We start from the raw sequence: 27,360 nt of genomic DNA on the forward strand, positions 1-27,360 counted from the left end.
CACACACACACACACACCGGGCCTTTTAACGTAAGCCTCTTAGCACTAATGCATTTGTTGCTGAGTGAGCACAGGATGGGACACATCTCTGCACAGCACTCTGAGGAATTTAAGAAGCCAATTAAGATCTACAAAGATTGTAATTATGTCCTGGATTCAGTTAGGAAGCTACGCAGACCATAGGACAGAGCTAACTCAGGAAAATCCTGAGAAGAGCAGTTAATTAGGCAGAATGTCCAGAGATGTGGTGGGGATGTGGGAGGTGTCTCTGAGTGATGGGATTTACCAGATTGAATTCGAACATGGAACCACTACAGGGAGACGGGTCATTTACATCAATGGAAAAGTGAGTCCATCTACCTGCATATCTGTCGATTTAATATAATTTTTTTAAAATTACAATATAAAATACAATAGTAGTAACAGTAGGATACAGTCTCATAATGCCTCTTTCACTACAGTCTAACAGTGATACTACCAAATAATGTTACATTAATCACAATTAACAGTAATACTAATCAATAACATTACATTACTCACAGGTAATTGTGATACATCTCAATAATGTTACATTAATCACAGGTAACAGTAATACTAATCAATAACATTACATTACTCAGGTAATTGTGATACATCTCAATAATGTTACATTAATCACAGGTAACACTAATGCTAGCAAATAATGTTACATTCACTATGGTCTAATAGTGATACTAACCAATAATGTTACATTAATCACAGGTAATAGTGATACATCCCAATAATGTTACATTAATCACAGGTAATAGTGATACATCCCAATAATGTTACATTAATCACAGGTAATAGTGATACATCCCAATAATGTTACATTAATCACAGGTAACTGTGATACTAGTGATACTCACAGGTAACATTGCTGTTAGTTACATAGTTCACATAGTGTATATTGTAACATAAACAGTATAATACCGTTATATAATACAAGAAATAAAGTTACAAGTATAGTTATATTATACCCTTAGAGTGTAGTAATGTAACATATTTATTATGATATAATACTATTAACACTATTGTCTAATTACTGTACACACTGCTATACATTTCAGTGTTATAACATTACATACTCATTGTTTAACAGACCAATATTGCATATTTTTTTATAATTTTTGTTAAATATTACAGTTAATAATACTAATATAATAAGTATACACATTGATTTTGGTCTAACAGTGTTACAGTTTGTTTGGTATATATACATGGGGAAATAGCTGAAAGAAATCAAAACACAGGTGAGCCTGACCTACTGGCTGGCTGAGACACATGACTGATAAGTGCATTCTGGGAATTAGAGTTTGTGGAGGTGGAAAAGTCTGTCGAGGAATTAGAAGGTGTGACACATATTAATTCCAATATAATTTTTTTTTTGTCTTATTTGATTTATTTTTATAGGAAGTCTTCAGGAAGGACTGGATGTTTAAACTGGTGGGCAAGGAGACATTCCCAGTTGGAAGTACAGGAACAAAAGCCACCATAAATATTGAAGCAATTACTGGCTTTTCGTATGAGTACACTCTGGAAATTAATGGAAAAAGCCTCCAGTCATTTTTGAACAATCGGTCCAAAATATCCAGAACCTGGATTCTGAAACTGGACGGTGTGGACTGCAGGATAGTACTGGGTAAGAGTGGAGAGTTATGTAGCATTTAAAAAGGAAGGTATTGCTAATTGAATTTAATTTACAATAAACATGTTTAAAATAATTGCTCATATTTTGTAATGTTATAGTTTGTATGGACAGTAATTGTATAGATCATTCTGGTTGTTTATAGTATTTGAGCTGCATTTGGTATATTATATTATGTGTTTTACATGACAAAGAACCAGTTGGTCCAAATAATCCTTGTGTATATATTTTATCAGAGAAAGATAGCATGGATGTTTGGTGCAATGGGCAACGGATGGAAACCACGGTAAGTGATATATTTACAAGATTATTTTCGGTTATTGTGTGATCTATGGTTTTGCAATTTACCAATACTAAGAGCAGTTTTATTAATAGACACAGATTTCTGTTATTATAACCTCAGAGCTATTCGTACAGCAGTGTATTTTTGAGAAACTTGTGTTTATCAGATGTTTCCTTTTAGTTTTTATAATAATTAATTTTGTAATTATTGAATTATTCTTTGAGTGTTGATCATCTAACCGTAGAAGTAGTTACTCCAATAAAAGCAGGATAAACTATCTTTATTACCCTTCATTTTAAAAGAAACTTTGAAAATTGTCATATGTACGTTTTTAATCTTTGAGTGAACTATTTATATTATTACTGTTTATATTATTATATTATATACTATTTATATTTACTGTGAATGTAATGTTTAACATAATTTTGTGATTTCTAAAGCTATGGTGTTGCTTTAAACATAATAAACTGTTATATAATAATAATTATATAACATAATAATAATAATAATAATAATAAACTGATTTATTTCTCTAACTGTAAACAGGGGGAGTTTTCAGATGAAGGAACTGAAACACACTTCGCGGTGGGCGACCATGAGTGCTGTATTAAAGCTGCCAGCTCTGAGAAGAAGAAGAAGGGAATAAGCCACTCTCTCTATGTGGACGGCACAAAGGTTACAGAGGCCTCTGGGTGAAATTTAATAAAAAATTACAAATCAAGAGCAAATTAACTATAATACCTGTTTGATTTTTGGAACTCAAATGAATTAAAAAGCTACTTCTCCCTTAATCCTTTCAGACCCTGCATCCTTTACAATGAACATCATGTATTTTATTTATTTTTGCATGTTTTGTTGCACAGAATACTATTTAAGAGCTTGTTAATGATATTCATCAGAACAGATCATGAACCAGCCAATGAACAAGTTTATAAACCAATGAAACAGTAACTTGTCCCCCAGCTGCCCACTATACTGGAAAGACAGTTGTACTAGGGCCACTGAGGCAAAGTAACAGCAAATTTTTACTAATTTAATGTGATTTAGAACAGTTTTTTTTATCATATTTTGTTCTGTGCATTACAGACAGAAAACAGCATTCTTACACTTTTTTCCATCACTGGAGATAATTCAGGGCTAAAAGGGTTAATAATAAAAATGTAGAAAATAAACAACTGAAAATCTGTGTAATGCTATAAACTATAGTCCATCTAGAAAGGAAATGTCCTACTATAGAAATAAGGTAAAATATTATAAGTATAATTCTATTATAGGAGGACATTATTATAGTAGCATTTTGATTCTTTTTTTTTTCATTTGTTTTAATAGAGTAATCTGTACAGAGTAGACTCTGCAGAGATTTGCTTAAATGTTTACTTTCCTGAATATGAATATACAATGCCTTCTCCAATGCAGTAAACAAACAGAGATTAGGTTTAATTAAACCAGAGAATAAATTCAGTCTGAAATCTAAACAGTCTACATATTTAATGATAATTCAGCACTATGCTTTAAAAGGATTCTAGTTTGTCTGTTATGTAAATTGAAATACACTATGTGTCTATCTGGATAGAAAGTGTTTACTTTTTTAAATAACATGACTAATAGAATAAATAAAAAATGCATTGTGACGTGATGTGTGTGTGTTTGTGTGATTAACCACCCACTGGAGTGATAGATAGAGAAAACAGAAAGGCAAAAAGAAAGAGAAAAGAACATTACATTAAGTGTCTTTCATTATTTTATTTTTTATAACGTTATTTTGCTCTACTTGCTGTAACTTTGAGAGGATGAGTAACGTAAATTCAATCCTCTGTATGTCCTGTACATATGCAGTATTGACAAACTAGTATTAAAAAAGACTTGACTTGACTCTACCTCATAAAGCTGACTAAGAAAATGCAGCCAAGATGTGTAAGTTAAATCTGTCATATAAGCAAGAGTTGCTACTTTGAGGAATATTAAATACAAAAAAAAAATCATATTCTGCTTTGTTTAATTGTTGTTTTGCTGTTGTTGTTTAATAAATAATTACATGTTTTTTTTATTTTTTGTTTATTAAATAATGTCAAATGTTTTTCTTTATAGTTTAAATGACTTATAATAACCCATAATATTTAGAAGCAGGTTTTGCGTTATTATTATTTCAGTGCGCGAGCGCCCCCTGCCCCGCTGCACCGCACCGCGCGCTCTGAGCTGCTGCACACTGCGCCGACCCCTCTCTCTGTTACAGGCGGGGGGAGAGAGCAGCGTCCGGGGGCGGAGCACGCGCAGCGCAGCGCGGCCGGGAGAGCAGCGGAGCTGAGGAAGGGAAGCGCGCGGCTGTGTTTGTGGACGAGCTGGAGAAATAACTTAAGTGGAAACCGCAGCGAGACACCTGCTCCGCTCGGTCCGGACTGTGTGCACTGCGCTACGGGTTCGGGTTCTGGTCCGCGACGGGAAACGCGGGGGGAGTTTGGGATCTCGGCCGCTGTTTTCGGGCCAGCTGGAGCTGAATCCAGCCGGAGGAGAGGAGGGGGGGAGCGGGCGGACTGCGGCGGCTAAAGCCCGCTAGCGATCTGGAGCTGGAGGAGCTGGAGCAGCTGAAGCAGCGGAGCTAACGCTAGTTCTGCGGGGCTGCTGCTGGTGGTGCTGTTCGTCTTCTCCGGGCTGTTTAGAGTATTTGTCTCGCTTTGTTTTAATCACCACTCGAAGGAAATATAATGCCGGGCTTTATACATATTTTCTACGCGGATTTAATCAGTTGAAATGCCTTTTTTTAGCTAAATAACTGACTAATCTAGTAAAGCCTATAACGTTAGTTATCTCTCTTAGCTTACGTTACCCTAGCTAACTTAACATAACAGAGCTAGCCTTTTAGCTTAGCTAGCTAGCCAGCCAGTTATGACCAATAGTCAGTTGGTGATTTGCGGGATCTGCAGTTAGGGGCTAGCTAAGCTAGTTTCACTCTGATTTTTGGGTGATTTATTGTGTTTTAAACGCTTCCCTGCTCCGGAGGCGGAGTGGAGGATATGGGGAAGCTGTGGGGAAGCTGTGCCGAGCTCACCGCCTCCGACTGCCTTTCCTCCAGCCGCGGGTTTACACCGGGAGAGCCCTCAACCTCCCACCGCTGTCCGCTCCTCTGTTTCGGGGTCTGGAGCTGCGTGGAACCGGTGAATCCGCTCAGGCTCAGCTGTTAGTGGTTGCTTCTAGTTAGCTTAGCTTAGCTAGCTAACAAAAAAAAGCTAATTTAAGTGGCCAGCATTAACACTAGATATTTATATTTATATATCTAGCTAATTATAAAGCTAGTTAACAAACTAATTCAACAGTTTTCTTTTATATTTTTCTCTAATATAACACTAACATTTAGATAGTTTGTTAGCTAGCTATATAACCTATATAGTAAAACCAGTGAGTGATACACTACTGTCTGGACATACAGTGGGTTATAGTTAACTAAGGTTAGGTTTGTTTAGGATGACACAGTTTCATAGTTTGTTTAACTTAATTTGTTTGGAAAACACACTAAGCAAACAAACAACTAACTAACTTAACCAGGATATAAATACATCAACACATAAACACACATAACTAACACAAACAAAGAAAGTCTTCATCCAGTTTCATTTGACAAACAAAGCCAAAGAGCCCCATTCAAAGCACCGAGATGAATTACCAGCAGCACCTCGCCAATTCTGCTGCTATCAGGGCTGAGATCCAGCGCTTTGAGTCCGTCCATCCAAACATCTATTCCATCTACGAGCTCCTGGAGAGAGTGGATGAACCTCTGCTGCAGAACCAGATCCGGGAGCATGTCATTGCCATTGAAGGTGAGTGAAGCTTCTGACTGAAATTATACATGGCCATGTGTTGGAGAACTAAGTTTACTGGGATCCAGGTGAGATCCAGGTGAGCTCCAGGTGATCTTAGGCTTTAACCCCTACAGACCCTGCGTCCTTTCAAATGTACATCATGTGTTTTCTTATTTATTGTGTTTTTTCTTGCACTTAAAACAGAGTGAGAGAGCTGCTGTTGTCCTTTAAAACAGACATTAGAATAGAAAAATACAAATCTGCACACTGAAGTAAAGAATGGCATAATTCCAGCAAATGCAGCTGTGTGAACAACACTTTATTCACAACATGTTATGAGTTTACTTTACTGATAAAATAAAAATAATAATGTTAAACCAATTATTCTACTATTCTAATTCAAGTCTGAAAGGGTTAAGTTGGGCTTCATAAATGGGATGGACCCCATCTAGGGCCTGGATACATAGCATTATGATATTTCTCAATTTTGGTTAGGCCTGTCTCAATCATTTTTTTGTGGACGTAATATATCGTTTCAGAAATGACTGCGTAACCCTACGTGTTATCTGGGAAAGTTTGCATCCTTGGTGCACTTCCTAATATGATTCATGGCCATGTTCATTGTATTCTAAAGGCCTGTTTGGTTAGTAAGTGCTTGTTTCCTTGTGATAAACGCGCATGGAGTTCTGCTCTTTTCTCACCACGTTCATTTCTCTCTCTGTCTGGTGAAGGACATGCATTACTATGAAAGGCTTGGAGGAGCTTTAATTGGCTTAACGCTCAGAAGCAGATGGGCTGGTGCAGTCATAAGTGACCATTACACCTTTCTGTAGCATAGACACACAGACAGTTAATCTGCTGCACACTTTATTTTGTGGAATGTAGAGTATTAAACAAATGCGTATCTTTGAGGGTTTAAGGCACAATAAAGTATATTGCTGTAAAGTATATTGATTGGTCTCTCTCCAGTGTGTCTGATGTGCCTGCGGTTGCACAATGGGCAGTGGTCAGAATTAGAATCATATGCAATTGTTATGGATTGAACAGATATTTACCTTTACTTGATATTTTGAAAAGCTTTTTAATAACACATGTATTTTCTAAAAAAGAATTGTATTGCAGTGTTTGTGATGCACAGGCCTGTAATGATAATAATGTAACAGGCTTATTGTGCAGTATATGCATGTGAATATGTCCTCATCTATTTTTGCTTGATGTTGACCTTGATATTTCCAATTAATTTTTTTCTTAGCGTGGACAAATAACTTTTATAGGGTTACAAATATGAAAGAACTGTTTGAAGAGATTCCACCAGCTAAAATACTAATTTTCTAGAAGTCCTTCATATGAAGACACTGATTTAAGTATGTGATGCTCAAGTCATGAACATTGTCGATGCCATAAAATAGCCATCATGTTGCTGATATGGCACAAAACCCAAACAAACAAACAAACTTAGCATGGACAGCACAGTAATGTAAATGAGGTGGTATTTCAGGATATTAAAAATAAAAGTTTCTTTGAAACTGATTTAGAAACGGTCTTCTAATTTTTTCCAGAGCTGAATAGCTGTTCCAATTCTCTGAATGACTGGATGTTTTCTCATTTTTATGGGAAAAAAGAGTAATTTCATTATTTTTCTATTACATTATAATTTTAGCAGTGTCATAAAATGTTGGTTTTGAAATGGCATTAATGTTGTTTATCACAATTATATGATATTAATATATCGTCCAAACTGAAATAATTATCTATTGTGACCGGTCTAGGCCTAGTGAGTCATTGATTCAATTATACTGCATTTGCATGTATACAGCCTACATTTTTATAAATGTTGCATTATGTATTTCCCTGAGATACGCATTAGATGTTTATCTTATGTTCAACATCATCTTGCTTTATGGCATTATCTTCAAATCTCTATATCACTGAATCCTTGCACGTATCACATGTCCTACATGCTCTGTGTTGGTTGGGTAAACTGATACGCTACTCTGATGCACCAATCAGTGTGGATTTGGAATTTGATTGTTTACACACTGACATAGAAATCTGCAGTCTTGACAGGACAGCATGTCTGTGCGGTTTATCATTAGAGCTTTTCACATGTTTGTCTGTGAGTGCTGTAGTCTGGGAGCTGGTGGAGCTTGTGTACTTTGTTTACTCACTGCGTTTGTTTTTATCTTGGCCGAGCAGTGCTTTTGTGGTGTGTACTGTGTGTAGTGTGTGCATGCATAGGCTGTATTGAAACCAATCAGCTCTTTTTTTTCTTCTATCTGCTGTTCAGGCCATTTATAATCCTCAGTAACTGGGTGGGTGGTCATTGTCAGACCTTATGCCAGAGCTTTGTGGGTGGGTGTGTCTGTTGGGTGTGTTTGTGAGCGTTTGACCTCAGTGAAAAGTCTAGGTACACAGATATTTTATCATAGTTTCTCTGATTTTGCTATTAATAGGTTTATGTTTGAGTAAAATGAACATTGTTGTTTAATTCTGTAAACTACAGACATTTCTCCCAAATTCCAAATAAATATATTATCATTTAGAGCATTTATTTGCAGAAAATGAAGGAGAAGCAGAGCTTTCAGACCTCAAATAATGCAAAGAAAACAATTTCATATTCATAAAGTTTTAAGAGTTCAGAAATCAAAATTTGGTGGAATAACCCTTTTTTTTTTAAATCACAGTTTTAATCATACATCTTGCCATATTCTCCTCCACCAGTCTTACACACTGCTTTTGGATAACTATATGCCTTGATTATATTCCAGAGGTTTTCAATTTGGTAAAATCAAAGAAAATCATTATTTTTAAGTGGTCTCTTATTTTTTTTTCAGAGCTGTATATGTAGCCAATGACCGAAAATGGCTTTTCTTGTAAAAGAGAAGCTAAAACACAGAGATAATGCTAGGTTGTGTTATCATGAAGGCCTTTGCTCTTGTTCTTTTTGGAAGTGATGTAATCTTGAGTGTTTGACCCCAGTGAAAAGTCTAGGTACAGAATAGGAAGTGGGTAATGGGGAACAGGGCTTGGCCTGCTCAGGCAAGTAGTAGGATCAGTACAGACATGGGCAACCTGTCACAACCACCACACCCCCCTATTCAAACAAGCCTATGCTAGACTAGCTTCAATGTCATTCACTGTGTACAAATGATAAAAACTGTGTTTTTTGGATCTGTCTTACTAAAGAATAAATGCGTATGCATTTACAGCTCTGGAAAAAAAATGTTTCTTTGATTTTACCGAATTGAAAACCTCTGGAATATAATCAAGAATAAGATGGATGATCACAAGCCATTAAACCACCAAACTGAACTGCTTGTATTTTTGCACCAGGAGTAAAGCAGCATAAAGTTATCCAAAAGCAGTGTGTAAGACTGGTGGAGGAGAACATGATGCCAAGATGCATGATGAGTTATTCCACCAAATATTGATTTCTGAACTCTTAAAACTTGAATATGAATATTAACTTGTTTTCTTTGCATTATTTGAGGTCTGAAAGCTCTGCATGTTTTTTGTTATTTCAGTAATTTCTCATTTTCTGCAAATAAATGCTCTAAAATTACGACTACAATTTTATTTGGAATTTGGGAGAAATTTTGTCCGTAGTACAATTATTTTTTTCATTTTACTCCAACGTAAACCTATAAATAGCAAAATCAGAGAAACTGATTTAGAAACTGAAGTGCTCTCTTATTTATTTATTTTTTCCAGAGCTGTATATTGACACCTCACGCTTTTTTTAAAGTGCTGCAATATTCATCAGGTTTCATTGCATGCTCAGGATCGCGTGAACACTTTTACGGCACCTTGTTTGACTCCTCTCCGACCCCCGGGGGTAACAGATGGCAAATCCCAGCTGAAAACTGATACAGGCCACACCCTCTGATCCCTGACCCGTGAGAGCTGTGGGACGACCAGTGGAATGAATTGAATTGAATTGGAATGAATGACGTTCGGAGACTGAGTGAGGGGCTGGCTTGTGTGCGCACAAAGAGTGGGAAAGAATGAATGAGGAAAAAAGAAAAATGTATTCCTTTTTTGTAGAGCGATAAAAGGATTTGAGTGACACGTGGATAGAAGAGATAGAAGAGAGTATTAAACAGAACTAGACGAGTGGGAAGAGCAATTATGCAATGGGCTGATTGCTGCTGCTGCGGATGCGTTGAGCTGCGTTGAAGTAGGAAATGCTTTTAAACAGTGGTTTTAGTGGTTATGCAACCTTGCCAGGCTTTGCGCCGTCCTGGGATGCTGATGTAAGGAGCGCCGCCTGTCTTCATATATTATCCGTGATCCGAGTGATCCGACAGTGTGCAGGGCGCCCTTTGATTCCTGCTGATTCACCCTCCTTCTGTGGTCAGATCCTTGCATGAGGAGGCTTGAGGAGGTGAACTTCCCCTCTCTGGCTGCAGAAAACCGGTTTAAAATCCTTTACTAAGCTATGTATGCATGTAGGGCACAGCCTTTTGTATGCAAAGCATGTCAGTGAACTCCCAGGCACGCTTCTTGCAGTGAAGGGCATTTATTAGCATATAAACTGTAGGCTCGCGCAGGGAAATAGGACATGAACAGGTTCATATCACAGCTGGACGGCACAGACTGATGCTGATGCTGTGAAATTGTCAAATATGTCCTATAGGGGTGTGCCATATCGTATCGTACACGATAATATCGCCAACATTTTTCAATACCGTGACTGATATTATACCCTGATATATCGTTTTCCATTGCATATCTACTAGATTAGATTATATGTGTCCAGTACCATTTATTTTTTTTACTTTAATCCCGGATATATGGAGTTCATTATTATCATAAAACAATCAATCAATCAAACAACTTTTATGTTTACTCGGTAGATACATTGAGATTAACCCTCATTTTCAAAGCAGCCGAGCTTACATGAAATTAAAGGGACTGAAACTTAAGTTTAAATGATAAAAACAAGCGAACAATGTAAGATTTAATTAAGAAAAAAATAAGTAAATCAAAATAAAAGGATATGCAAACAGGCTAAAATGAATAATAAGATATAAACACAGTTAAAAAAAATAAATAAAAGGGTAAAATAACCACAATTATATAAAAAAGTAAATGATGGAACTAAAAATAAGTAATAATAATAATAATAATAATAATAATAAGTAAAAAATATGTAATAAAATAAAAGTATCGTGACATTCTGTGTCATTGACTTCTGTTACAAATCAGATAAAAGTCTTGTCCTATGCAATAAGAAAATTATATATATATATATATATATATATATATATATATATATATATATATATATATATTTTTTTTTTTTTGCTGCAGTAGTGTATTCTTAATATATATATATTTTTTAATTCAGTGTTTGTCATATCACCAAGAGTATCGTTATCGCGATAATACCACAAAATATTGTGATATTATTTTAGGGCCATAACGTCCACCCCTGATGTCCTAGTATCAACAGGATATTTAGGGTTAGTGTTTTGCTGTAGTGTAGGAAAGTAGGGAAGAAGTTGTCTCCTGTGTTGTTGTGGTCACATGATAAGAGCTCAGAGTGAAAATGCTGGTATTAAACCCCTTCGAAAAGCAACAGAAATCAGATTTCTCAGAGCTCTGGATTAGCTGGGGATTTTTACTTTTTCAGGCTTTACTGAGCCGGGCAGATCAGTTTGATGGCGTCCCGCAGTTTACCACCTGGTCCAGCGTGCAATCTTCTGTCTCATGCCCTTCATCCCCCAAAAGCTCATTGAGGCCAGAGATGACGGGGCAGGTTTGCAGCGCAAAACGACGCTTAGACTTTTTACTGCCCTGCTGTTTCTGTCTGTCATAACCACCTCGGGCCTGCTTAGTCAGCAGGGTTCATTTTATAGTCATGGTGTTCTAGTCTTTTGAGGAAAATGTCTTTTTATTTAATATTTAATGTGCTTTTTAAAATCAGCTGATGTTGAAAGCTGATGTTGCATCTACACAGTAAAACAGGTACCATCCTCTGAAAAAAAATAATTAGGACAAATTTTGACTATTAAATCATTCAAACGTAGAAAAGAAGAAAAACGTATGGAATTATTTAGTAAACATAAGTTTTTTTAAAGTAGCACCTCTTGTTTAGATGATCAGTTTTGCATGTCTCAGCTAAAGTTCCTCAGTCAGCTTTATGAGGTAGAATCTCCTGGAATTCAGGCTTTCAGTTAACAGCTGTGCTGAACTCATCAAGAGTTAATTACTTTTTTAATTTCTTGTTTCTTAATGTAAAGTTTGAGAGCATCAGTTAAAGTAAAGTAGTGAAGAGGTAGAGTTACAGGTATACAGTGAATAGTGAATATTTGAGTAATGTTCGAATCCAGATTATGAGAAGCAACAACTATTCAAGTAAGTTAAGAAAAAAATATTTAAAAAGAAATAAAAGTTTTGAAACTTTTTAAAGTATCCTTGCAGTCACTGCAAAGACCATCAGAAACATTTATTATGATGAAACTGGCACTCATCAGGACCGAACAGCAAGAGTTCTCTCTGTTACCAGCCTCAGAAACCGCAAGTTAACAGCTCCCCAGATACAGTAAGAGCACCTAAATGCCTAAATGAGTATTTTTGGTTTGTTTAACACTTTTTTTTTTTTTTTTTTTTAGTTTATTTTGTTTATTAGTTTATTTTGATTTTACATTGTCATACGTACATCCAGTTTATATAGTAAACAATAACCACAATACCTTTTTTACAATAACACCAGATTGAAAGACAAGTCGAACCAAAAGCCCAAGTTAGAAGGAATAAACTAATAAAATAAAATCAAGTAATATAACCCAGTTTAACACTTTTTCTTAAGTTGCTACATGATTCAATGTATTCTGTATGTATTCCTCCACAGTCTGGATTATTTTAGTAGCTTAATGTATTTGCTAGATAGTTTTTTCCACAGTGTAAACAGCAGAATATAAGCTGATATATTATTTTAGACACCAAAATTCATCTCAGGCCTCAGTCTCTCTTCAGAAGCTGGCTGTCGGGTCGTGGCGCTGTCTGCCAATCATCTAACAGGCAGATCTAACAGTCTGGGTGAGTGGCATGGCAGTAGTTCTAGGTGTCCCGCTGTCAGCACGGGCATCATGCAGATGGTAATGGTGATGCTGAGTGAAAATCTGAGTGAAAATGCCCCCCCCCCCCCAACCCGCTTATCGTGCCTGGAGGGCACCATTAGTGAGGAGCAGTCAGCAGTGGTCCGTGTGGTTCGTTAAGCGCCGCATCCGGGCAGGGGTGCGTCACACAGCGTCCCCAACACGACGCCGCAGCGACAGCCGAAGCTGCACCGTCACAACCCTCAACCCTCCGCCTTTAAAATTCCCTCTGTCTGTCTGCATCCTGCCCGTCTGTCCTCCTTCTTGCTCCTGAAGATTTATGCTCGTCTTTCTTTCCTCTGGAGCACCCCAGAGGGTCAGCTCTGTGGTCAGCGTTCTGCTGAAACGGCATTGGCAGGTTAAAGTAGCTGCAGCGGAGAGGCCGTATATCTGTTTATATTTAATTAGGAAGCCCTCAAGCTGATCCATTTAGAGAGGAGGAGGCTGAAGCTAGGGGAGAGAAGAAGTAGGGGCAGCACATATGGGGGTCCATATGCCATAGAGCCTTCTGTGTCTAGACGGGGTTCAGGGATTAAATAGCTGATTGTGCATCATGGCCAGAGAACAGTGACATTAATAAGGAGCTCTGAGTACAGATAAATACAGTAGCCAATACTGATTAAATTAAAGGAGCTAAGCATGGTTAGGGCTGCAACTAAGGATTATTTTGGTAGTCGACTAATCTGACCATTATTTTTTCGATTAGTCGATTCGTTTTTGATTAGGTTCAAATGGCGTTTAAATATCTGAATGTTGTTAAAACATGGAAATCACTGATATTTAGGGATTTAGTATGTAATCTGTTGTCTTTGGGCACTTTTGCAGACACAAACAAAAAAAATAAAAAGAGATGAATTAAGAAATTGACATTTTTTTGAAGACAGAGGGATGCATCAAGTGCTGCACTGACTTTGGATTTGATAGAACACAGTGGATCTTCCTTCCTCTGCTTACAACTTTTATAGAGATGCAGGTTTCATTTTCCAGCAGGACTTGGCACACTGCCCACACTGCCAAAGTACCAATTGGTTTTATATAATAGACACTGATTTTTGGGATTTCATTGTCTGTAAGGCAAAATCATTAACAATAAAAGAAATAACTGCTTAAAATAGTATAATACATCTATATAAAATATGAGTTTCACCTTTTGAACTGAATTACTGAAATAAAGGAACTTGAAGCATTGTCTTGCTGGAAGTAACAGTCTGTGGCGTTTAAGCAATGGTTGATTGGTTTTAAAAGGCCACAAGTGTGCCAAGGACAACATTCCACACTCTGTACCATCAGCTCCTCTAGTCTGGACTGTTGACACACAGGACAGGTTGAGTCCATGAATTTATGTTGATGTCCCTGCTATTCTGTCCCTGCCATCTGTGGACCTCAGTAGAAATCGAGATTAATCAGAACAGGGTATGGTTTTGTGTGTGTTTACTCTGCCTCACTCTTACTCGCTTTACTTTATTCTAAGTTGTTCTAATTGATCTCATCAATCAATTGCTTTATTACTGCACTTCACTTCTCTTCTGCTGAAACTGAGTCTCAGTCCTTAATCATGTTAATCTAAAGAGCTAAAGGCTAAAGCTGCTGTTTCCATGTGGGTCAGCCAGTTTTTTTTTCTCCAGTTTCTAAGAGTCTTTATTTGAAGGTGTAGGAAACAGTACTCACCGCTCTCTGACTTCATCTGTAATTTCTCTAAAGAAAAGAAAGAACTTCTACTTTTAATAGTTACAGAGTTCTCTGTGTTTCTGGGTCCTTTTCTAGTTATTATAATGATAAAAGTGTGAATCTGTTTCAGAACTGCTTTACTAAAATCCATTTCCAAAGCTTTGTTTATTTCACTATAAACAGATTGTCCTTTTATTAAAACAATTATTATTGTTTTTTTTTTACAGTATACTAATATTTGTTTTTTTTTCTTCTTTTTTACGATTTTAGTTCATTTATATATAAAGATACTGCAAATTGTTATAATTGTATTATGTATCATTTTGGATTTTTTACTGGACCTGAATAGTTTAAATGGCAATAATAAAGGGACAGCAGCAACAGATACATGTACTATTACATCTAACAAAGATGGTCAAGCTACTGTACTAGGCAGGAGTGTCTGATTGACTGTATTTATAATTTATATTTAGTGAATTTCTGTTAATTTGATTGATGCAGTGAAGAGAGGAAGTTTTTAAAGTCTATTTCAAAGGGGTTTGGATGAAAGAGATCTGCAGACAAAGCTGAGAGAGAATGTGTAGAGTTTGTAGAGCGTCTCGTTCTCTGTCCTGTTCTCTCACTCTCCTGCCTCTCTGTGCTGGATGTTCTGTGTGTGGGTGGTGAGAGACCAAGGGTTCTCAGCCTGAGCTGAATAGTGATTTGTTCTTTCCCGGAGGGAAAAAAACACACACAACAGAACAGTGAAATCACACCATCGCTCTGCTCTGTCCATATTTATATTTCTGGCTTTTGTACTTTTAATCCAAACCCTGCTTCATTGACGGATATGTGATCTGTGGTTATGTAGCATTGCTAACTATTGCATTCAGGTACTTTTGCAGTTATCTTCTGAAGACATAGCCAGTGAATGTTTGCTATGGTTTTATCTGGTATATACAGTGGTGTAAAAAATAGTGTTCCCCCTCAAAGATTAATTTTATTTTTGCATTTTCTTAATACTTATATTTTTTAGATTATAAAACAAAATTTTATATTTAATAAAAATGGTTTCCATAGGAGAGATGCATTTAGTGCTGCACGATATATCGTTTAAGCATCGTCATCGTGATGTGTGCATGCGCAATAGTTACATCGCAGGACGTGCGATCCAAAAAAGGATTTTTTATTTATGACATTAAGCTTTTTGGTGTTTTTTTTTTTTTTTTTTTGGGGTTTTAGAGGCCTTTTCTTGAGCCACACTTTGATCAATGGCTTCCAAAGGTGAATTGCCCCCTGACAGCAGGGCCCCTTGACAAGCACGTTATGCGACCGGTGTCATAGTCCATGACTTACACTTGACCTAACCGTGCATGTTAGGTAGAAGATGTTATCTCTGATTCCGAAGTTTAAGCTGTCTTAACTCTCAGTCATCCTCAGATTAAGAAGCTTAGCTGGCGGCCGACTGCGATTTCTGAGGAAATACCACTGCAGTGATTCCGATCACTGCAACGCTGTGACTCTGGTGATGTCATGCTTTCAGACAAAGTGCCTTGTTGTGACCTTGGCTTGCTGTGGGTGCTTCTGACTGCTGCTCTGTGTCAGATCAGTAGATCAGTAGATCATCTTGACAGATATACGGCCGCCTTTTGTTTTGGATGCCGCAGCTTTTCGTTTTAGGTGTACACTCATGTAACTTGCATGTAGTTCCTTATTTCTTGTTGGTTTTTCCCCCTTTCATTTCACTAGAACTTTGGTAAATGGCGTTTTTCTTTTTTTTTTTTTCTCTGTTTCTCAGATGTTGCTTCAGGCTGGTGTTGCTGATTTATCTTCTGCTGTGAGCGAGTGATTTAAAGCATGCACTGCTGCTGTGGTCGTGGTCGTGGTTGAGCTCGTTCACAACAGTGTTGGAACAGCTGTGGGCGGACACAACGCTGCAACCCTGGCTGTCCCTAATGATGCTGATTTACAGCGTCGCAAAGGCAGGGATTCGGGAAAGCGCTCAGGCTTAGGGATGTCCCCAATCTGAACACGTGATCAGAAATCTGGATTGGGTGAAAAAGATCTGGATCATTGATTTATCAAAAATGTAGTTCACTATAAACTCATATAGTATATATGCTCATATATACTATTGTTTGTTCTTTTTTTACCGCACTGCCAAAGCGTCAGATCGGGACTCGGACATTGTTGGAACGGCTGCGGGCAGACACAACTAGGGATGTCCCAATCACATTTTTTTGCTTACGACTTTGAATAATTTGTTTTTAAGTATCTGCCGAGAACAAGTCCCGATCTGATACTTGCAGTAAAAATGCAGTAAAAGAATAAAAGAAAAGGAAAGAACACATACAAGTTTTTTTAATGGTTTATTATATATATATATTAGGGGTGGGAATCGTTTACTATCTCACGATTCGATTCGATTCCGATTTTGGGGGCCACGATTCGATTCAAAATCGATTTTTGATTCAAAACGATTTGAATTATAAAAATTTCTGCTTCTGGCTTATGAATCTTATTGAAAAAAAACCCTCCATAATATACACTGGTCCTGGAGCAGGTAATGTGTTACAAAAACAATAAAATGTGCAGGAATGTGGGTCCTCAGTGACAGAGGAATCACTGGGATATCACAATGACGTTAATGAACAATAAATAAATAATAAATAACACTGCTTTATTACCAGGCTACTAGCGGTGGTGTGTAGGTGACGCTGCTGGGCTGATGTGATGATAGCAGTGGAGCGCTAAAGTTCAGGAGCAGCTGCTGATTAACTAGTTAATTTAAGGTCGTTGTATTTCTTCAGAAAGGGGGCAGGAGGTGGAGAAATTAATTCATATGGTCCATTCCTTAATTCCTCTGTGATGAGGAGCTGAAATTAGCTCTGATTAGCTTATTGTATTTTTCCGTTCCGCCTTAAATGCTGCAGCCCGCTGCCACCTGTAGCGTTATTTAAGGTGGAACTGGAAAGTTAGCTAGTTAGCTAGCTAACAGTTACTGAAACTAACTACTAGCGATCTTTTTTATGCTTGTTATGAAGCATTCTGCCATAAAACATTGAAACTACACGTTAATCTAAGGTAATATAGTGCTTGTTCTGCCATCTTACCGGTGATTCTCAAACACCTACGCTCTGTGTGTGTCTCGAAGATCTCCGTTTGAAAGGACAAGCGCTATCCCCAGGGTTGCCAGGTCCAACAAAAATACCCAGCCCAAAATCAGTCTAAAACCCGCCCCTCAGAATCGATTTTGGGACATTTTAAATCGATTCTGAATCGTAGTAAATGAGAATCAAGATTCTTATGTGAATCGATTTTTTGGCACACCTCTAATATATATATATATATATATATATATATATTATTAAACAATCAAAACATACCATTAATCCCATCAAAATGTTTTTGTAAAAGTCTTATATTGTACTAGGATAATAATTTGCTCGAAGACATTGTATTCTTAAATGAAGCGTGGTGGATGAAAGTAGCGGATGGCTCGAAAGGTAGCCTTCTAGCCACCAGCTCACGGCTCAGCTCACGGCCTCTAATGCTGCCTGAATAGTTCATCACTCAAAGAAATATGAAATATCATCAGTGATCTGGATCTTTTCCACCTGATTCTGATCTTTTAAAATGACCTGATCAGATCAGGGACATCCCTACACACAACGCTGCAACCCTGGCCTTCCCTAGTGATGCTAATTTACAGCATCGCAAAGGGAGGGATGTGCTCCTCTGGGGTACTCGGGAAATGCTCAGGATCATATAATAGCATCTTTTAAGGAAATGTGAGGCATGCATGCAGCTGCAGGAAAATGCGAGCGGGGGGTGGTGGTAGTGGGGGGAAGGTCTTTCAACCCTTCTTCTTCTTCACCTCCTCCTCCATGTTCCTGTTACTGTACTGCTAATGAAGCAGGACACGAGCCAGAGTCGGACACCGACCAAAACAATAGGCCAACTCCGTCTCGGATCCCGCTGAGGTAAAAAATAGCCTGTAAAAAATCAGCCTTCCTGCTGTTTGCCACGACGCATCCCCCCATGGTCGTCCCGAGGGGCGTGATGTCACTTCCTCAGCATTGATCACTCGGCCACAGGCCCGGCTGAGGTCTTCCAGCTGCTGCCGGTTCTTGTGGTTTAGCCGTCTGTAGAGGCTGTAGAGACTCTCGCTCTTCTTTCCTCTCTCGCTGTGTCACTCACGATCAATATGTTGCTTGTCGGAAGCGTGTACACGGGTCTAATAGGTCTAGAGACGGGAAAAGAGGGCGGGGGCGAGGGATGGGGATGGGGGGGGTTGGTGTGGTGTCAGTCATTAGCTCTGATTACACTACAACAAGATTACGGCGCAAGCAGCTTCTGACACGTAGTTAATCAGATTTCCTATTATTTACTGCCTGATTTGTGCAGACCCTGCCCTGCAAATATATTAAAATATACTTTATTATACTTTGCATTTATTTAAAAAAAATATTTCATTTTGGATTTTGCCAGTCTTTGCTTTTATTTCTGTGTTTTTGTGGATTTTGCTGAGAAAGACTTTTGCTTCCGGAATCTCTCGTTTGCTTTTGGTTGGTAGATCTCAGAAGAATGAATGAATGAAATTCAACTCATAAACCGCTTTTCTAGAAACCCAAGAACGCTTTACAATTTACACCTTTTACGCACAACCATTCATACTCAGCCCTCATCCACACATCGGTGAGAAGAGGCAGCTAATAGCGCACAGCGTACTCTCAACCGGAAACAAGATTTTATTTTTTTTCGCGTAAAACCTTTGGCACAAAACTCACTTCAAAGCTTTCCTTCTGTTTGGGTTGGAGGATTAAAACTTAAAAAAAAAAAACTTTGATGCATCTGAAACGACCCACAGCTTGTAATGTCATTTGATGGAGCAGCCACACCTAAAGAGGTGGACGAGGGAATTGGATTTGTCTATCGGTCAGCTGGGTTCTCTTTTCTTTTTTCTCCCAATTCCCCCTTTTATTCTAGTGGAATTTCCCTTCCTCCTTCTTGATTTTTGGACACAGAGGAAGCAGTTCATCATCTGTTTTGGACGTCAAACTAAGAAGATTTTGGAAAAAGAAAAGATACAATCGCTTGTGCTATTTATGTCTGAGAGAAGCTTACGTAATGCAGCTTGACATGCTGGTCATTGTTGTGGCTGTAGCCCTTTTTCAGCCTGTGACAGCTCCTGAATATCTGCAGTACTGACAGATTCGTGTGCATCTCAAAGTCTAGGCTGCGTTTCTCGTCTACTATGCCATAGAACTTGGGAATATTACAGCAGTGTTGGGTCTTGATTGAGGGTATTATGGGACAAATGTTTGGACTTGATCTAGACCTCGACCCTCTTTTATCAGTTTTGTGAAACACTAAAAATTAAAAATGCTAAAATTTATGTAGTATTCTGACTTTTGCAGCAAGGAAGAATCTCTTACTGTCTTGGACACATAATAGGGTTTCCTCTGTCAAAAACTGGCATAAAATTTAAAGAGAGTTTCTGACTTGCATGTTACATTTCTGTATATCTGTTAAAGGTGCATGAAGGTTTTTGTTCCTATTTTTAGAGGGAGAGTATAAAGTATAAAGCTTGTTGCTGGGGCTATACCTTTATATTGGGGTACAAAAAAGGACCTTTCTGTTAAAAATGTCCTTTTTTGTACACATGTTTTTTTTGTGGCAGTAAAGATTATAAAGTTTATAAACATAATCATCTACTAAATATGTGTCAAGAACTTAAAATATATATTATTTATTAGTACAGTGATACAGAATACTGAATGTACCTTTTGGCTGCAGGTTAAATGGTACAAATTTGTACTTATTGCTGTTAGAAATGACTTTGTACTTCAGAGGGAACAAATCTGACCCTAAAAAGACCAATATTATATAATTGATCGTACAATTATGAAGAGTGTACCTTTTGAGAACAAAAAAGTATCTATATCGTACCTAGGCCTGTCACAATAGTTGCAATATCGATTTATCGTACAATAAATGAACATGAACTCAATAATTGTTGATAATCGTGATATCGTCTTTTGTGTTTTTGTATGTTTGTTCACATATGTAACAGTGAACAGTATTTTAGCCAGTCATGCTTTAATATCTTTGACTCCATACACACAATGTGACAAAGTTAAGATAAAGAAATAAGCATACATAAAGGGAAAGAAGTATATAATTCTACTAATTTACAATACAAACTAATTTTAATAAATGATAAATTAAAAATTTGTTGTCTTTAAAAAGTGTAAATTTTTTTTAATGCTATTTTGTTATCATTATGTCCGTAGTCTTATAATTACAAAAATATCATGCATCGCAATAATTTCTTGGACAATATATCGTCCAAAAAAAAATCGTATTGTGACAGGCCTAATCGTACCTCTGTTTTTGTGGAGTGTAGGGTACAAAAGAGAAAAGGGATTTGGCCTAAATGCATTGATTAATAGGAGTGTCCACAATCTTTTGAACAAGTAAACTTGGTTAGTTATCTTCCCTCTCTACTAAACTCTGGGTTAATTATTGGTGTAGCTCTGCTTTACCTAACAATGGTGTGTGTGGCCAGCTCTGCTATTGCTATTGAGAAAGAAAACGTGTCAATAGGAGGCACTCTTTCCATCTGGGCTCCCCTTAAAAGCAGAAGACTGAAAAAAATCAATGCCACTTTCCTCCATGAGCCTCTTCTTATTTCTGTTCACCATCTGCCAGCTACTGCACCTACCTACCCCCCACAGCGTGTTAACATGGTAATTAATGTACGCTCCTACAACTCGCATCCGCAAATCTGCTGGTTATAGTCCATAGGCAACGACCCACTTCCGAGAACAGCTAGCGTGGATTAATTGCCCGACACGCTTGACCTTATTTCTCTCTTTTTAGTGCTCGGGAATGCTGGTAATTTCTTGCCACATACTTGCGTTTAAAAATAAACTGTGTGTGGGGAAATCTCTGGAATTACCCCAAACGTTGCTTTTAGGATTAGGAAATTACGTCTTGTGGAGGCCTGTGCACTTACTCGTTTATTTATATACAGCTCTGAAAAAAAAAATGAAGAGATCACTTCAGTTTCTGAATCAGTTTCTCTGATTTTGCTATTTATAGTTTTATGTTTGAGTAAAATGAACATTGTTGTTTTATTCTGTAAACTACGGACATTTCACTCAAATGAAAAAAAGTAATTTAGAGTATTTATTTCCAGAAAATGAGAAATGGCTGAAATAACAAAAAAGTTCATTTTTTATAAAGATTGAAGAGTTCATTAAGTACATCATTACATATTTGCTGGAAAAACCCTGGTTTTTAATCAGTTTTTTTCATGCATCTTGGCATCATGTTCTCCTCCACCAGTCTTACACACTGCTTTTGGATAACTTTATTCAAGCAACTTCTGGTGCCACAATTCCAGCAGTTCAGCTTGGTTTGATGGTTCTCAATTTAGTAAAATCAAAGAAACTCATAATTTATTTTTAAGTGCTCTCTTAATTTTTTTTTACAGCGCTTTATTTATTAATTTATTTATTTATCTTTCCCCCAGAATAATTTGAGTGCTGTCGGCTGATCTGAGACTCGGCACCCCGCTGGAGTGGAAATAAATAATGTAACGTTAAGCGTTAAGCAAAATCCTCCTCTAATCTGCCTCATCTGTAGTTAAGAGATGCTGGGCTGACCCTGGCAAACCAGTGCCGTTGTTTTGGCAGCCGTGGACTCGTTCCCCTGGCATCGGAATATAGAATTTCTGTTTAAGCCGTTTAATGTGGACAAGCTGCCACAGAGAGAGGAGACATGAGTGTGCAGTGTGCAGACACACACACACACATATATATATATATATATATATATATATATATATATATATATACACACGCACACACATGCACACACACACACACACAGATACACACACGCACACACACACACACACAGACATGCATGCATGTATGCATACTCGGGGGACAGTGTGCTCAGGTGTGCTAGGGTTACTATGGCAGTAGTGCCGGCTAGGCTGGCAGCACTAGGCTAATTAAGCCCTGTGGACGTGGCTGGCGGCAGCCTGTAGCGGTTCTAGGCCGTCGCTGCCGACTGGAACTGGGCCAGACGCTCCTTCCCTGCTTTTACTCCTCTTTTCATCATCCCTTTCTACCCCAATAGAAGATTAATTGGGGTGAAACTCCTGTGCAGTCCTGCCTGTGTGAAATATAGGTGCTGTACCCAAGACCTAATATTCATATTGTTTGGTGAGACTGTGCATCATCACTCTTTTCATATTGAATTTGGTTGACTTTATTTTTTGCACTGTAAAGTGCACTTAAAATCCTTTAATTTTCCCCCAAATCATCAGTGCTCCTTGTAGTCCGGTGCTCCTTATGCATGTATTATTCTACTAGTCAGGTATTAAGGAGCAGTATACAGGAGTTTCAAGTTTCTCCAGCAACAAGGTTGGAGCAGTATTGGCATCCTTACTATTGTTGCATAATGTACCTTATAAATCAGTATGCCTCATAGAGTGAAAAATATGGTTTTCTTTCATTAACTTGGACTCATGTACTGAGTGAAATTTATTTATTTCTAATCTGATTTTAATCTGATCTTTATAAAATTGGCTTGAAATGTTAAATAAAATTTATTAGCAAGGCTCCGGTCCTGCCTGGAGGAACCTCATCTGATTTAAGAATAGAACTTTATCAGAGGAGCTCCTTCTGCTGTTCATGCAAATCACTGTATGAATGTTTTTGTTCTAGTGAAATAAAAAAAAAAACAACAGCAAACGACCAAAACGTTCACAGTTATTCACACAGAAAAGAGTAAACAGCTATTTTAATATTTTTATTTTGTGGCTTCCAGATTAACACATTGTGCACTCTATCAGCTTTTTTGGAATGTGTTTGTAGGCCTGAGATGCAGAAGTGGATATAGATAAACAAATGAAAATAAGTTGAGCAGAGGAAGTATTAAATATCTTGTGATCAAACTGCAATTACATTAAGGTCAAATGAACTAGAAGAAACACTGCGTTTTCCATACTGTCCCTTCTTTTTCTGATTTGGGTTTGTATGCTGAGACATGACTGGCTGTAATAACAGGGACAGCAGAGAATACGCTTAACATGTGAACCAGCTGATTTGTGAGTGTGTGAGTGACTCCTGCTCAGTGGCAGCTTTCTGATTTGTAATGCGTTTAATGGGGAAGTTAAAAACATAAATCAGGTTTTGGATACGTTCTGGTTTGGATCTGCAGGCTGGAGAGGATGCAGCTGTACGGCAGACGAGTGTGATGTTCAGCAGCAGCGGCAGCAGCTCTGTCTCTTTAACACTTTCCTATCAGATCACTTTAATAACTGTCTCTGTCCTTACTGTAACTGTGACTGTTATTCCTGCCACTACCACTGCCACTACTACTATAACTCCTGCCACTACTACTGCCACCACTATTATAACTACTGTAACAATCACTATCCTTACTGTAACTGTGACTATAACCACTGCCATTAATAATATAACTACTGCCACTGCTACTGCCACTACTACTATAACTACTGCCACTACTACTATAACTACTACTATAACTACTGCCACTACTACTATAACTACTGCCACTGCTACTGCCACTACTACTATAACTACTGCCACTACTACTATAACTACTGCCACTGCTACTGCCACTACTACTATAACTACTACTATAACTACTGCCACTGCTACTGCCACTACTACTATAACTACTGCCACTGCTACTGCCACTACTACTATAACTACTACTATAACTACTGCCACTACTACTATAACTACTGCCACTGCTACTGCCACTACTACTATAACTACTGCCACTACTACTATAACTACTGCCACTACTACTATAACTACTGCCACTACTAATATAACTACTGCCACTACTACTATAACTACTGCCATTAATAATATAACTACTGCCACTGCTACTGCCACTACTACTATAACTACTGCCACTACTACTATAACTACTGCCACTACTACTATAACTACTGCCACTACTACTATAACTACTGCCACTGCTACTGACACTACTACTATAACTACTACTATAACTACTGCCACTACTACTATAACTACTGCCACTGCTACTGCCACTACTACTATAACTACTGCCACTACTAATATAACTACTGCCACTGCTACTGCCACTACTACTATAACTACTGCCACCACTACTATAACTGCTACCATTACAACTGCCACCTATACTGTAACTACTGCCACTACTGTTGCCACAATGACTAAAACTACTAGTATTACTACTGCCACTACTACTGTAACTCCTGCACTACTAATATAACTACTGCCTTTACTACTGTCATCTATACTGTAAATACTGCCACCACTACTGTAACTCCTGCCATGACTACTATAACTACTAACATTACTACTGCCACTACTACTGTCACCTATACTGTAACTAATGCTACAACTACTGCTAGGACTAATATAACTACTGCCACTACTACTGTAACTATTAACAGTCCCACTGCCACTACTACTATAATTACTAACATTACTACTGCCACTACTTTTACCTATACTATAACTACTGCCACTTCATACATTGCAAATTTCCCCATTGTGGGATTAATAAACTACTTCTGTCACCTACACCTGCCACTACTGCTATAACTAAAGCCGTTTCTGCTAACATTTCTGTTATCCCTGACTTCATGTCTGGGTCTGTGAGAGGCGTGGAGATATGTGGGTAGTGTAGCTGTGGCAGTTTGCACAGATCTTTATAAATTTCTAGTTCAGTACTGCTGTTATAAGCCAACGCTGTAAAATCCCCACCTCCCCATCTCTCTCTCTCTCTCTCTCTCTGTCCCTGTCTCTCTCACTCTCTCTCTCTGTCTGTCTGATCCAGTGATTTTTATGCGAATCCCTCCGGAACGATAGTGACTCACTTTTGCAGCAGTGGGGTCGTCTGGCCCGGTGACGCAGGATGACATCATCGCTCTGTTCCGGGCCTTAGTCATCCAGTTGTGAGAGGCTGTGTGTGTGTGTGTGTGTGTGTGTGTGTGTGTTGTGTCTGTCACTCACAGCGAGTGCTCTCTCTCTCTCTCTCTCTCTCTCTCTCTCTCTCTCTCTCTCTCTTTCTTTCTCTCTCTCTCTCTCTCTCTCTCTCTTTCTTTCTCTCTCTCTCTCTCTCTCTCTTTCTTTCTCTCTCTCTCTCTCTCTCTGGCGTGTTGTGCTTTGATCAGTGATGCTGCCATGGCCAGTGTTTTTGCCGTGGCCCCCATTTCTCCTCCGTCAATCAACCTGTCTGCCTGACTGCTGTCTCACCACAGCCGTGCTGGTGACCTGCGTACGTGCTGCATACATGTGGAAAGATTAAAGAGAGAAGCTGGTTTTATGAATAATTCATGCAGTGAGCTGATGAGTCCTTCAGTTTGACATTGACGTCAACAGAGAACAGCACACGCTCCGTATGGAGGCTGCCCTGTTGTCTGTGTGCATCCCTATTCCTTTATTATTATTATTATTATTATTATTATTATTATTATTATTATTATTACAATTGCACTATGTAGGGAGATAATACAGTACCTGTCAAAATTTAGATACCTTTTCATTCAGTGTTTTTCTCTTTATTTCTTTATTTAATTTATTTTCTACATTGAATAAAAACATTTAAGGGACAGGTATTAAAATTACATAGGAAACAGTAAAAAATAAAGGACTGAACTTTGTTAATTGTTGCCATGTACAGGTCTAAATCTACCTTCTAAATCTATTTTCTTGTCTGTTTTTATACATAAGGCACACTGAATTATAAGGCACATTTTAAGAGACACTATAAGGAACTTCTAATTCAGCTGGTTTTACTGCTGGGTGTTGGTGGGGGTTAGCTAACTAATTTAAGTAAAGCTAAGCTAAGTAACAAAACTGTAATAAAAGGGACTTTTTTTTTTATCAAATGATCGCTGAAAGTTAATCTACACAGATTTCTCTTCTGAAAACTGAACTCCTTTTCGTTTGGGGTAGGGAGTAAACTGCTTCCTTTTATTTACAGTAAGATTAGACTCCCAAATTTCTCCAGCACTAAGGCTGGAGCATTAGCATTAGCAGCTAACCATTCCTGCAGTGCTAACTGGGGTTAGCAGCAGGCTACAGGTTGATAATATGACCCCTTTGGACAGGGAAATAGCGGTTAGGTGCTAATGCTAATGCTTCTGGAGAACTAAACTAAAACTCCTGAATAACACTTTGGCAATTTAGCAGAGTGGCTTTACTGTTCCTAAATACATGACTGGTAAATTCAGAACATAAGACACACTGGATTATAAGGAGCTCTGATGATTTTTGGGAAACATTTAAGGATTTTAAGTGCACATTATAGTGTATAAAGCTTAGCCTTTTAAAATAAGAAGTGCCGTCTTTTGTTAGACTGTGAGCGAGCTGTGAGCATCTTGACTGAACTCAGATGTTCCAGATGTGTTGGATTGAATTCATGCTCCCATAGTTCATGCTCCAGCTAACATGAGTCATTTTACTAAAAAAAAACAAAAAAAAACTCTAATTTAGACCATTTTTCTTCTCCTAGTATTCATCATGTACAGTTCCCAATCTTTAGCATTGAGACCAGAGAGATTTTAATATGGTGTAATTGGACTAAAATCACTTTTAAGCTGAATTTAATCAGAATGTGATATGCTCATCTCTTTGTAATGAACTGTAATGTGTGTGTGTGTGTGTGTGCACATACTGTCCCATATTTGTACAAATCGCTCATCTCTTCACTCCCTTCCTCTCTTCCTCTCTTTTTCTTTCTCACACCCCCTCGTTCATTCGTCGTCTCCCTCTGCGTTCCTCTCCTGACCTCCAGACTCAGCGTTTCTCGGCGTGA

At 38.0% G+C, this 27,360-nt stretch overlaps 3 protein-coding genes across 4 annotated transcripts in view; all 3 read left to right on the forward strand.

Annotated features, from left to right (window-relative positions):
- Positions 1–27,360, forward strand: part of psmb3 (proteasome 20S subunit beta 3) — a 213,178-nt gene that overhangs the window by 30,461 nt on the left and 155,357 nt on the right. The gene's annotated exons all lie outside the window — the stretch shown is intronic.
- On the forward strand, positions 60–3,683 carry faimb (Fas apoptotic inhibitory molecule b). Its single transcript, XM_007258464.3, has 4 exons — positions 60–346; positions 1,432–1,660; positions 1,903–1,952; positions 2,496–3,683. Exons 1-4 carry the CDS (start codon positions 233–235, stop codon positions 2,643–2,645), a joined length of 543 nt encoding a protein of 180 aa, XP_007258526.1. The 5' UTR covers positions 60–232; the 3' UTR covers positions 2,646–3,683.
- Positions 4,200–27,360, forward strand: part of agap1 (ArfGAP with GTPase domain, ankyrin repeat and PH domain 1) — a 200,656-nt gene continuing 177,495 nt past the window's right edge. For both annotated transcript variants that reach the window (XM_022675333.2, XM_007258472.4), the window contains exon 1: positions 4,200–5,761. In XM_022675333.2, the coding sequence (XP_022531054.1) occupies positions 5,599–5,761 (163 nt within the window). In that variant the 5' untranslated portion in view covers positions 4,200–5,598. The remainder of the gene's footprint in view (positions 5,762–27,360) is intronic.

Source organism: Astyanax mexicanus, chromosome 5 (genome assembly GCF_023375975.1).
Source record: "Astyanax mexicanus isolate ESR-SI-001 chromosome 5, AstMex3_surface, whole genome shotgun sequence".
Lineage (NCBI taxonomy): Eukaryota > Metazoa > Chordata > Actinopteri > Characiformes > Acestrorhamphidae > Astyanax > Astyanax mexicanus.

Coding starts and splice junctions, on each gene's coding strand:
- faimb (XM_007258464.3), top strand. CDS start 233: ATGTCCAGAGATGTGGTGGGGATGTGGGAGGTGTCTCTGAGTGATGGG. Junction 1,661..1,902: donor GGACTGCAGGATAGTACTGG/GTAAGAGTGGAG, acceptor ATATTTTATCAG/AGAAAGATAGCATGGATGTT. Junction 1,953..2,495: donor GGCAACGGATGGAAACCACG/GTAAGTGATATA, acceptor AACTGTAAACAG/GGGGAGTTTTCAGATGAAGG.